This window comes from Pygocentrus nattereri, chromosome 19 (genome assembly GCF_015220715.1).
Source record: "Pygocentrus nattereri isolate fPygNat1 chromosome 19, fPygNat1.pri, whole genome shotgun sequence".
Taxonomy (NCBI): domain Eukaryota; kingdom Metazoa; phylum Chordata; class Actinopteri; order Characiformes; family Serrasalmidae; genus Pygocentrus; species Pygocentrus nattereri.
In genome coordinates, this window is record NC_051229.1 from 686,105 (window position 1) to 699,498 (window position 13,394).

Below are 13,394 nucleotides of genomic sequence, written 5' to 3' on the forward strand. Positions count from 1 at the left end.
GTGAATCTGGCCTCTGGACTGTAAATTGGTCTCGAGGTCCAGAGTTGAGTGCCTCAGCCCTTTGGTGCCCCAGCTGAGATACGGCTGAATACAGGGGCAAAAGCGTCATCTGGTGGCGAGGGGTGGAACTGTCAGGCTCTAATACTCCTGGTTGTTGACTTTGCAGAATGAGTGCGACTGCACCTCAGAGTGTTCCTGCACATGCTCCACCTGCACCAAGTACAAGGAGGAGTGTCAGGGACAGTACCTCGAGAGAGCGCTGGACGGTTAGTGCAAAATCTGGACTCAAATAGCCTTAGTCATCTTAAATTATCCAGCATTCAACAAATGTTTTTGCTTGCTCTCTTCTCTCCTCAGGCAATGTGGAAAACATCACCAGTCTGATCCATCACCACGTCCCTGAGGCCAAGCTGATAGAGGTGATCGGTCAGGAGATGACCTACCTGCTGCCCAATAAGGGCTTCAAGTACCGCTCCTATGCCAGTCTGTTCAGAGAGCTGGAGGAAACGCTGGGGGACATTGGCCTCAGCAGCTTTGGCATTTCAGACACCTCACTGGAGGAGGTAAAACTCTCATCTCATCTTTTAGAACAGTTTTATTCAGTTTTTATGCACTGGCCGTTCATGAGGTGTTTGAGCTGTGGAGCAGCATGAAGGTATACAGATGTTCCTGTTTCCAGACAGATAAACGGTCATGTCAGTCACTCTGCTCAACAGACATATCATTTACAACAGTGCACGGTATGTTTGTTTATCCTCAGCAGCATTCTGGCTTCTGATTAGGCAAAAGTTTCAAGCCTTCAAGGTCGACCAACTGGTAAATCTGTTTGCGGCACGGACCGTTTAACTAGCATTTCATCATAAGAGAGATAAAATTTTTATATGGTCTTCTGTTTAATATTTTTGTGGCTTATGTCGTGTATGTTGCTGGAAAAAATCGGCACCGGGACTATTCTCTAAATACCAACTTGGATGCTCTGCTGTTTTGGACATGCAGCCTGTGTGAAAGAGCTGATCAGTTAACGTGGCCTGATCACTAAGGACTGACCGTCACACCATGCAGACGCAGTATGAGTAAATCGGGCCTTACTGTGCTGTAACCAAGGTTGCCACATTCCCTTAAAGAGGCCCTTTTATGCTTTATCAGTTCTTCTCTTTCCTTTAGTGTAAAGGTTCTGCAGAGTCCCAGAGCTCAGCGTTCCCTCCAGAGGAGAAGCTCTCTCCCACAGAACCCACTTTTCTCAACAGCCTCAAACGCCTCTTTGGAATTCCAGCCCTTTTCCTTTGTTACAGGATGACATCACCTCGTAACACAGTTCTTACTGCCCGCCTGCTGGCGAGCTCCGCCCCCTCACACAGTGCACAGCTACTGGAGGAGGAAAAGTGTGGTCAATGTTGTAGCTGTGTGGAGAAGACACTGACCAGACTTTGAGGATCCACTCTGGATCAAACTGGACCCTGAGCTCTTCTGCTGTGAATAACTATGAGCACCAAACAGGCTCAACGTTTCTGAACCCAAAACTCGGCACTTACATCCACGGTCCAGTGCAAAGTGCTCGTCTGCCTCTCGCCATGTGGAGCTGCTGGATCCGTGTGTCCGTCTACATTCTGTGTGAAACTGACCGACAGACAGTCAGGAGATCACTAAGGACTGACCGTCACGCCGGAAACCCTTCATTCTTCATTCAGTCCACATCGGAGACTCGTGTGAAACGGCGTCAGAGAGTTTCAGCGGGTTTGGAAAGTAGTGATGAAGATAACGGAGCCTTATGATATGAAACAGATGAGGATCAGGTTCTATGAAGAACCTTTAGAGGAGCGTTTAAGAAGAGCTGGACAGATCCAGAGAATGACCTCAGACCACAGATGGTTAAATAATGGTTCCTTTGTCTATTTTATGACAAAATAAATAAATTTTTATGCCCGCCGGCATCGTAATGTTCCTCAGAGGGTTAATAAACACCTGTTGGTTTCGTGTCAATGCGGTGAAGGGGGATGAGGACCAAGGACATGGTTCTTCCTGGTCGTGTGGAGAACGACTGTGTCCAGGCTTGCGACTGGACTGGCCGACTTATAGGAGAACCTCAAGGAGGTTGTTCTTTAAGATGGAGGAACAGGAGAAATCCTCTTAAATCTCATCTGTGTCTTAATATGTCTCATTCTTAGATGTTGTACAAATATTATGACTGTTCAACTAATTTCTAGATGCTTTTTGTTTGTTTAAAGGAATTTTACTGAGTAAAAGTATCTCACTGTACTGGCAGATCATTTTATTGCTTCTTGTTTTAAGACTTTTTTTTTAAATAAGCAAAATTATCTGCCAAAATAGTGAGAATTTTACTCCGTAAACTTACTCAAAACATGTAAAACAGTTAAATAAACTTTTAACAAGTTTCTGCCAATCTCAACATCAAGAACATTGGATATACTGACTGGATTATTTCACTTGCCAAGAGATGAGGACAGCCAGTTCTCCGCTGCTGGACAGAGGCTGACGGAGGGAAGCTGCCAGCATCTGTTGGGTGGAGAGTGTGTTTCTGGAGTTGTGCTGTAACTCAAGCTGATTTGAAGATGGAAGGAACCGGATCATTTGCTATGATGAATTGATCACTGTGGTCAGGAAAGGATGCGGTGAAGATTGTTTGAAGGAGTGTGGTCAGAATGAGGCCCAGTGGGCAGATTGAGGGTCGGTTTGTAGTGGAAAGTTCCATCACTTCATCGTTGTGGAATGATCTAAAGGCTGGAGGAGTCAGGTTTGTGTGAGGAATGCTGCCTCGGCCGGAGGAAAGACGTGACCTTCTGTTTGAAGCATCCTATGAAGTCATCTGCAGTAGCGAATGATGTTGGGGAGGGTGGAGGGGAATTGTACCAATTTTCCAAAATTCCTGCATAATTAAATGGTGGAGATGTAAGCAAAAGTATTTAGAGTTGCTCTTAAACGCTGTTCGAGAGAGTCAGAGCCGTGAGGCAGGGGAAGCATCTTCGAGAGGGTCCGTTCATGCAGGTGAGGTTTGCTCTATGGTGGTCAGACTGGTCCAAAGCGCTGGTGAGCTGTGGGCCAGTGATTTGTTGGTGCTAGTATGAGCCACGCTGCCTAAATGCTCAATTTAAACCAGATGACCAAATGCTGTCCTTTCACAGATCTTCCTGAAGGTCACTGCAGATGGAGAAGCAGCAAATGGTGCCGTCAACCCAGGTACGTATTCCTTTACTGCTCCTTTTGCTTACTATTAGCCTAACATCTGTAGATCTACAGGTGTATACAGTATACAGTTGTGATTACTTTTTCTGTAGCTTGTATACGAGCAATGTAAACATGCATTAGCTTGCGAACAGCAACCAGCGTCTATTTTAGGGTGGGAGGATTTCAGATGAGTTCATGCTGGTTGTTCGCCTAACTGGGCCTAAATACATTCCATATATTGGACTCTCGTACTTTATGTACAGTCACTGGACAAATATGTAGCACTGACTTTGTAAAGTCTGGCAAGTGCCCATATGAGCCAGCCTAAAAGGACTAGAGTGTTTTATATGCCAATGTTGACTTAACAGTTTGGTAAAAAATTAAATATACACATTTTGCATTTTCCCCTTTCCACAAATGTCGTTAACACTGTATGGCACGCTGTTATCTTTCAGTGTTTATAGGTGACAGTGAGTCATTCAGTGTCAGAAACGACAAAATCAAGTCTATTAGAGACACTGAACAGTGTGAGACGAGCGTGGGTATGCAGGGTGTTGCGCTGGTGAGAGTGGATCAGACACAGCAGAGCTGCTGGAGTTTTTAAACCCCTCAGAGTCGCTGCTGGACTGAGAACCAAAAACATCCAGCCAACAGCGTCCTGTGGGCAGCGTCCTGGGACCACTCATGAAGGACTAGAGGATGACCAGCACACACTGTGCAGCAGCAGATGAGCTGTCGTCTCTGACTTTACATCTACAAGGTGGACCGATGAGGTAGGAGTGTCTAATAGAGTGGACAGTGAGTGGACACAGTGTTTAAACACTCCAGCAGCACTGCTGTGTATGATCCACTCGCACCAGTGAAACCACCACCACGTCAGTGTCACTGCAGTGCTGAGAATGACCCGCCACTCAAATAGGACCTCCTCTGTGAGGGTCCATGGAGGTCCTGACCACTGAAGAACAGGGTGCAGAGAAACAGGTGGACTACAGTCTGTAACTGTAGAACTGAGGGTGAAACTATATGGTCAGTGGAGCTGATAAAGTGGACAGTGAGTGTAGGAACCCTCTCCTTGTTCTCCTGATGTTTGACTGGTGTCATATCTGATCGCCTCCCTCAGAGCAGTGGATGCTGCAGCAGAGGAGAAATGGCAGGGAGCCCAATGCTAAAACTAATGCTGTGGCTCCAGAAGGTGAACGCTGAAGGCTAAGAGCTCTGCTTTGCTTAGCGGTCATGAGTGGCCGGTGCAGTCAGGCTGCTTTGTTCCCAGTGTCTGAGGTGCCATGCTTCACGCTAGAGCTCAGAGGCTAATCCAGGCCTTGCTGAACAGCTGATAGCGAAGAAATGCACCCATACTCTGCTAGAAACTCCTGTATGGTGTGAAGCTCCTGAGAAAACGTTCTCCTGTTGTTTGCTGCAGAAGCGAATGGTTTGCAAGAGAACGGTGTGGGAAAGCATGAGGAACTGGACAGCAACGCGGGAAAAGCCTCCAGGCAGGTGAAAGGCTTCAGTCTGGTCCTAAAGCAGTTCCATGCCCTGCTGGTGAAGAGGTTTCACCACGCGACGCGCAGCCACAAGGACTTCCTCGCTCAGGTACGGCCTCACAGTGGACACCACACACAGCTCAGACATCACAGAGCAGCTCTGATTGTTGGCCAGATTTCTGTCATCTCATCGTAATGTACTTCCTGGGAATATAATTTAGTTTTGGGCCCCGTTGGGACAGGATTAGTTTTCCATGGGGGAGGAGGGGACGGAGGCCAGATGCCACAGGACGTCTATGACGTTAACGGCCGATTTGGAGTGGCTGCTCGACTTATGGACCACCTTTGGCTGGGATTTAGTTCAGCCACTCTCTTAAAGATGGTTTTCAAGGGTTCTTTGGTAAAGACAATGGTTCTATGTAGAACCATGAATACTCAAAGAACCCTTAGGACGATCAAAGCATTCTTTGCATGGTGAATGGGTTCTTCGGATTAGTGGAGAATGTGCTGTAGATGGATCCATCTAGCGCCCAAAAGGGATCTTCTGTGGTTACGATGTTGAGCTTGTAACAATAGAAGAGCCCTTTTGGGTGCTAAATAGAACCTGTATAAAAAGGGTTTGTTGAGCGTTCATGGTTCTGTGTAGAACCATTTTCTTTACCAAAGAATCCGTAAAGAACCACCTTTTTTAAGAGTTTCAACATTTGTTGTAAACTGGTGCCGGTGCCAGCCAGGTAGATGGTTGTGTAGTCGTGTAGGTATGTAGGTGCTTCTGATTGGTCCAGCTCATGTACAGGCAGTTCACCAGCTTCATGTTATTACGTAAAAATGCCCCACTTAAAACTTCAATAATTAAAATTACAGCTCCTGAGATTCTTCCAGCAATTTTGATATAAAGCGATTAAACTTTCTTCTGAACTCTAAACTGAGCTTACGAAAAGCTTCATAATAGAATATTAAAATTAAATATGAGGAAAAAAAAAAAGGTCTGGTTTTAGACTCAGATTAAGCCCAGGCCTGAACTAAAATAAACTAAATAGGTTTATAAATTGTGAAACTCGTTCCGACATGCAGTAAATATGAGTTCCAGGCTTAAAAAAAGATGGTTCTTCAGCAAAGAAAATAGTTCCATATAGATTCATAAGCATTTAAAGAACCCTTTGCATGCTTAAAATGTTCTTCAGATTGATGGAGAATGTGTTGTATATGGTTCTATACAGCACTAAAAACATGGTGACTATAGGAGAACCCATTTTGGTGCTGGATAGAACCATATACAACATATTCTCCATCAATCTGAGGAACATTTCACCACGCAGAGAAACATTTAAATATGCAAATGAGTGTTTTCAATGTTCATGGTTCTATATGGAATCGCTTTCTTTACTGAAGAACCTAAAACCCCTAAAGATGCGTGAGGTTTTCCTCACTGTCGCATGTTCTGTGTTTGTAGATTGTTCTGCCGGCCAGTTTTGTGTTGATAGCTCTGATCTTCACCATGATCGTTCCTCCGTTTGGAGAGTACCCGAGTCTGACCCTCAGTCCGTGGATCTACGGTCAGCAGTTCACCTTCATCAGGTAAGCAACGCTTTTCTCAGACAGCCTTTAATCTTCACCGGCGCTACAGCGAGGTTCCCTCAAACTTCTTATGCTTTCCAGCAACGAGAGGCCGGACCATCCAAAGATGAGCCACTTCGTCCACATGATGCTGCGAGAGCCAGGCATGGGGACTCGGTGCATGGTGGACCTGCCGTTAGAGTGAGCATATGAACATTGAGGCAGAAATGAGAAATATCAGAAACGTGTTTAGCACTGTCTGGTGGAGCTTCTCTGTGACCGTGTGTTTGGTCTGTGCAGGAATCTGCCGTGTAGCAACATCACAACAGACTGGGCGGAGCCTCCAGTGTCTCCTGTGGTCAGTAACATCTTGCTGAGCCCTGAGTGGACAGAAAGGAACCCTTCCCCTTCCTGCCAGTGCAGCACTGAAAAGAAGCTCATCATGCTGCCAGTCTGTCCAATAGGAGCAGGAGGACTGCCCCCACGCCAGGTCAGAACCTACACTGCCCATCAGTCCTTTGGGGACATTTGAGCTGCTTCTCCACTGCCTGGTACCGGCTCGACTTGACTCTCTTTTGGTACCAGCTACTTTGTTTTCCACTGTGGATATAGCGCCCCCTCAATGTAATTGGTTGTCATAGTGATGCCACATGAACCTGTCATGATGTGAAGGAAACGTTGTTCAGAAGAGCTGAGTCGATACCAAATGTCACCCATTGGTCTTGGCTCAGCTCACTTGGAACCTCAACGGAGGTGATACCAAAAAGAGTACCAGGAATGGACTTTTCTCTAATGGCAAACCAAAAAAAGAGAAGTAGAGTTGAGTCGAGTTGAGCCGGTACTATACAGTGGAAAAGCACCACTAACTTTTCAAAATGTTGGAAAAGAAAACCATCACCATCACCATTAACATCATCACCACCATCACCATTACCATTAACATCATCACCACCATCACCATTACCATTAACATCATCACCACCATCACTATCACGATTACCATTAACATCATTACCATCACCATCACCATTAACATCATTACCATCACCATTACCATTAACATCATCACCACCATCACTATCACGATTACCATTAACATCATTACCATCACCATCACCATTACCATTAACATCATCACCACCATCACATCACCATTAACATCATTACCATCACCATTAACATCATTACCATCACCATCACCTTTACCATCACCATCACCACCACCATCACCATCACCATTACCATTAACATCATTACCATCACCATTACCATTAACATCATTACCATCACCATCACCATTACCATTAACATCATTACCATCACCATCACCTTTACCATTAACATCATTACCATCACCATCACCTTTACCATTAACATCATTACCATCACCTTTACCATTAACATGATCACCACCATTACCATTAACATCATTACCATTACCATTAACATCATTACCATCACCATCACCATCACCATTAACATCATCACAACCATCACCATCACCATTACCATTAACATCATCACCACCATCACCATCACCATTGCCATTAACATCATCACCACCATCACCATTACCATTAACATCATCACCACCATCACCATCACCATTGCCATTAACATCATCACCACCATCACCATTACCATTAACATCATCACCACCATCACCATTACCATTAACATCATCACCACCATCACCATTGCCATTAACATCATCACCACCATTACCATTAACATCATCACCATTGCCATTACCATTGCCATCACCATTGCCATTACCATTGCCATCACCATGACCATGACCATGACCATGACCATGACCATGACCATGACCATCACCATCACCATCACCATCACCATCACCATCACCATGACCATGACCATCACCATGACCATCACCATGACCATCACCATGACCATCACCATGACCATCACCATGACCATCACCATGACCATCGCCACTGTAGGCCTGACTGCTCTTCATACCATAGAGAGGTTATAGAGGAGGAAATGAACAGGGAAGCTCATAACACTCAACATGGTGTTTGTTTATTCCACTACATGGTCCCGGCTCAACTCCACTCGACTCGCCTGTTTTGATTTGGTTGGAGAGAATTGCTAACGTAGCTAACGTTAGCTACCAGGTTAGCGTAGCCTCGTGTCGCCTTTGAACGCCAGCATCGTCTCGTCTCGTCGTCTGAGCCCTGATGTAGTCTTTCTTCGATTACTCTCCTGTTTTTTACAGCAGTCTTTCGTCTCGCTGCTGTTAGCCTCTTCTGAACAACATTTATTTCCTGCACATCTCAGCAGTTTAATGAGGCGTTGCTATGACGACCAGCTACATTAAGGGGGCGCTACGTCTGCAGTAGCTTGTACCAAAAGCGAGTAGAGATGAGTTGCGTTGAGCCATGCGGTGGAAAAGCGTGCGTTAATGAGCATGACGCTGAGTGCTGGTGATAAATATACACAGAGCTGCCTTTTTTAAATCAAATCAAATTTATTTGTGGCGCTTTTTACAACAGATGTGGTCACAAAGCAGCTTCACAGAATTCCAGAAAAGTAATGTAACAAGAATGTAAGACCCCCAGGTGGGCAAGCCAGGGGCGACGGTGGCAAGGAGAACCTCCCTCAGAGCTGAGGAAGAAACCTTGGGAGGAACCAGGCTCACCAGGGGGGACCCGTCCTCCTCTGGTCAAACTACCTACAGAGTTATTATACTACTAATATTAATAGCAGTAATATTGGTATTAGTAATAGCTGGGCGTCCATGAGAACATCAGTGTAGGATGGGCAGCTCGTCCAAGGCAGGTGGCGGTAGCTGGGGCATGGGCAGCTGGTCTGAAGCGGGTAGCAGGAGAGCTCGACCGATCAACTTTTGATGAGCAGCGTGTATCCAAGCAAATGATTAAAAGATTTTAGGACCACATTATGAGTAAATGAGCTCTTCGTTTTGTCTGTGATGCAGAGAAAAGAGGCAACTGGGGACATTTTGCTCGACCTAACGGACAGAAACATCTCTGACTATCTGGTAAAGACGTATCCCAGTCTCATCAGGACCAGGTGAGCTTTAAGGAAGTGTTCGTTTTTCCATTTTCTCATCACATTCCAAATCCAGCAAATAACCGATTCCGTCTGTTTCCGCAGCTTGAAGAGCAAATACTGGGTGAATGAACAGAGGTATTGATTCTGTATCTTTAAGAATGAACAGCTGATGGTGTTCCAGTGATAATGTAACGTTTGAGTTACTCAGTTTATCTGAGTCAAGGGTACTTCATTTTCAGGTACGGTGGGCTCTCTGTGGGGGGACAGCTGCCTATACTGGACGTGGATCCTAAGCAAATCCAGAATGTTCTGTCTCAGATTGGGGAGATGATGAACATCACAGGGGTAGGCTAAAGTCTGTACTTCACCCAAACCTCATTAAGGTGGATGTATTACATCATTTATAATAACAAGCTTAAACATGCAAAATTCATTGCAGATTCTATGAGTCCGTTTACATGCATTATCAGATTTTTGCAGTTATCTGATTATTAAGTGGTTGTGTAAGCACACACTCTGATTTCTTTGATTAGATCAAAGTTTATAAATCTGATAAAGAGGCTTGATTTGAGCTCAGTAGTGGGTTTATCAGTGCTGTAAACTCTCACTCTGATTTCTGTAAGGATCAATTACTGACCCAATCTGATTTTCTGCAGTTATCAGATTATTAAGTGTAAACACACTGAACCAGTTACTGACACAGTCTGATTTACTGCAGTTATCAGATTATTAAGTGTAAACACACTGAACCAGTTACTGACACAGTCTGATTTTCTGTAGTTATCAGATTATTAAGTGTAAACACACTGAACCAGTTACTGACACAGTCTGATTTTCTGTAGTTATCAGATTATTAAGTGTAAACACGCTGAACCAGTTACTGACCCAATCTGATTTTCTGCAGTTATCAGATTATTAAGTGTAAACATGCTGAACCAGTTACTGACCCAATCTGATTTTCTGTAGTTATCAGATTATTAAGTGTAAACACACTGAACCAGTTACTGACACAGTCTGATTTTCTGCAGTTATCAGATTATTAAGTGTAAACACGCTGAACCAGTTACTGACACAATCTGATTTTCTGCAGTTATCAGATTATTAAGTGTAAACACACTGAACCAGTTACTGACACAGTCTGATTTTCTGCAGTTATCAGATTATTAAGTGTAAACACACTGAACCAGTTACTGACACAATCTGATTTTCTGCAGTTATCAGATTATTAAGTGTAAACACACTGAACCAGTTACTGACACAATCTGATTTTCTGCAGTTATCAGATTATTAAGTGTAAACACACTGAACCAGTTACTGACCCAATCTGATTTTCTGCAGTTATCAGATTATTAAGTGTAAACACACTGAACCAGTTACTGACCCAGTCTGATTTACTGCAGTTATCAGATTATTAAGTGTAAACACACTGAACCAGTTACTGACCCAGTCTGATTTACTGCAGTTATCAGATTATTAAGTGTAAACACACTGAACCAGTTACTGACACAGTCTGATTTTCTGCAGTTATCAGATTATTAAGTGTAAACACACTGAACCAGTTACTGACACAATCTGATTTTCTGCAGTTATCAGATTATTAAGTGTAAACACACTGAACCAGTTACTGACACAATCTGATTTTCTGCAGTTATCAGATTATTAAGTGTAAACACACTGAACCAGTTACTGACACAGTCTGATTTACTGAGTTATCAGATTATTAAGTGTAAACACACTGAACCAGTTACTGACACAGTCTGATTTTCTGCAGTTATCAGATTATTAAGTGTAAACACACTGAACCAGTTACTGACACAGTCTGATTTTCTGCAGTTATCAGATTATTGAGTGTAAACACACTGAACCAGTTACTGACCCAATCTGATTTACTGCAGTTATCAGATTATTAAGTGTAAACACACTGAACCAGTTACTGACACAGTCTGATTTACTGTAGTTATCAGATTATTAAGTGTAAACACACTGAACCAGTTACTGACCCAATCTGATTTTCTGCAGTTATCAGATTATTAAGTGTAAACACTCTGAACCAGTTACTGACACAGTCTGATTTACTGCAGTTATCAGATTATTAAGTGTAAACACACTGAACCAGTTACTGACACAATCTGATTTTCTGTAGTTATCAGATTATTAAGTGTAAACACACTGAACCAGTTACTGACACAGTCTGATTTTCTGCAGTTATCAGATTATTAAGTGTAAACACACTGACCCAGTTACTGACACAGTCTGATTTTCTGCAGTTATCAGATTATTGAGTGTAAACACACTGAACCAGTTACTGACCCAATCTGATTTACTGCAGTTATCAGATTATTAAGTGTAAACACACTGAACCAGTTACTGACACAATCTGATTTTCTGTAGTTATCAGATTATTAAGTGTAAACACACTGAACCAGTTACTGACACAGTCTGATTTTCTGCAGTTATCAGATTATTAAGTGTAAACACGCTGAACCGGTTACTGACACAGTCTGATTTTCTGCAGTTATCAGATTATTAAGAGTAAACACACTGAACCGGTTACTGACCCAATCTGATTTTCTGCAGTTATCAGATTATTCAGTGTAAACACACTGAACCAGTTACTGACCCAATCTGATTTACTGCAGTTATCAGATTATTAAGTGTAAACACACTGAACCAGTTACTGACCCAATCTGATTTTCTGCAGTTATCAGATTATTCAGTGTAAACACACTGAACCAGTTACTGACACAGTCTGATTTTCTGCAGTTATCAGATTATTAAGTGTAAACACGCTGAACCAGTTACTGACACAGTCTGATTTTCTGCAGTTATCAGATTATTAAGAGTAAACACGCTGAACCAGTTACTGACACAGTCTGATTTTCTGCAGTTATCAGATTATTAAGAGTAAACACACTGAACCGGTTACTGACCCAATCATTTGTGCAGTGGTCAGATTATTAAGTGCTTGCTGTTCCTTTTTATTTGATTTATTTTATCTGTGTTTCAGTGCGTGAACCAGGCTGTAAATGAAGTTTAATTATTATTATTAGTCGTTGTTGTTATTGGCATTGTTATTATTTTGCAAATCCCTTGAGTTTGTGCAGTTTATTGTAAATGCTGAATTCCTCTGCAGGGTCCTCGCTCCAAGCTTGCGCTCAGAGAAATAGGACCTTTCCTGCGCTACATGGAGAGCGAATATAATGTCAAGGTATTTAGGGCATTTTAGACACGTCTAACATTTCCACCTTCCTGAAGTCAAAAGGCGCAGGCAGATCTCTGTGTCTCTTCTCTCTCACGTTGCAGGTGTGGTTTAACAATAAAGGCTGGCATGCCATGGTCTCCTTCATGAACATAGCGAACAACGCCATCCTTCGAGCCAATCTTCCACATTTCACCAATCCATCTGAGTACGGCATCACCGCCATCAACCACCCGCTCAACCTCACCAAAGAGCAGCTCTCTGAGGTCACTGTGTGAGTGTCCGCGCTGTTTCTAACGTGGAGATGGGCACTTTTAACAGTGCATATGTAGAAAATATATAACATCATTTCACAAACTCAGCAAAGGACACTAAGGATGCAGAAATATCATGAAAATACATTAAAGTTACAGTTTATGGACAAAAATATTGGGACGCCTACAGATCACACCCACAGGAGCTTTTATTTTCTGTATCTATAGGCATTAATATGGACTTGGTTCCCCTTTGCAGCTACAACAGCTTCCACTCTTCTGGGAAGCTTCTACAAGATGTTGGAGCGAGTCTGTGGGAATTTGTACCCATCCAGTTAAAAGAGCATTTGTGAGGTCAGACCCTGATGTTGGACGAGAGAGTCTGGCTCACAGTCTCCATTCTAGATCATCCCAACGTTGTTTGATGGGATTGAGGTCAGGACCCTGTGAGGGTCAGTCAGGCTGTTCCTCACCCAGTCCGGCCTTTATGGAGCTGCTTTGTGCACTGGGGCTCAGTCATGCTGGAACAGGAAAGGTTCTTCCCCAAACTGTCCCCACAAAGTTAGTAGTGTACGATAGTCCAGAATGTCTTGGTGCTGAACCTTTAAGATTTCCCTGAACAGTATGTCGACCTGAACTTCACAGAGCTCCACTTCACAGAGCTCCACTTCACAGAGC

At 43.5% G+C, this 13,394-nt stretch overlaps 1 protein-coding gene across 2 annotated transcripts in view; it reads left to right on the top strand.

Annotated features, from left to right (window-relative positions):
• abca4b (ATP-binding cassette, sub-family A (ABC1), member 4b) overlaps window positions 1-13,394 on the top strand; it is a 98,671-nt gene that overhangs the window by 55,692 nt on the left and 29,585 nt on the right. Inside the window, exons 25-37 of one of the 2 annotated variants that reach the window (XM_037531255.1) lie at window positions 167-266; window positions 358-563; window positions 3,141-3,195; window positions 4,304-4,375; window positions 4,604-4,776; window positions 6,121-6,245; window positions 6,327-6,425; window positions 6,525-6,714; window positions 9,187-9,281; window positions 9,366-9,398; window positions 9,503-9,608; window positions 12,397-12,471; window positions 12,567-12,736. In XM_037531255.1, the coding sequence (XP_037387152.1) occupies window positions 167-266; window positions 358-563; window positions 3,141-3,195; window positions 4,304-4,375; window positions 4,604-4,776; window positions 6,121-6,245; window positions 6,327-6,425; window positions 6,525-6,714; window positions 9,187-9,281; window positions 9,366-9,398; window positions 9,503-9,608; window positions 12,397-12,471; window positions 12,567-12,736 (1,499 nt within the window). The remainder of the gene's footprint in view (window positions 1-166; window positions 267-357; window positions 564-3,140; window positions 3,196-4,303; window positions 4,376-4,603; window positions 4,777-6,120; window positions 6,246-6,326; window positions 6,426-6,524; window positions 6,715-9,186; window positions 9,282-9,365; window positions 9,399-9,502; window positions 9,609-12,396; window positions 12,472-12,566; window positions 12,737-13,394) is intronic. The other variant, XM_037531256.1, reaches the window with a different exon arrangement.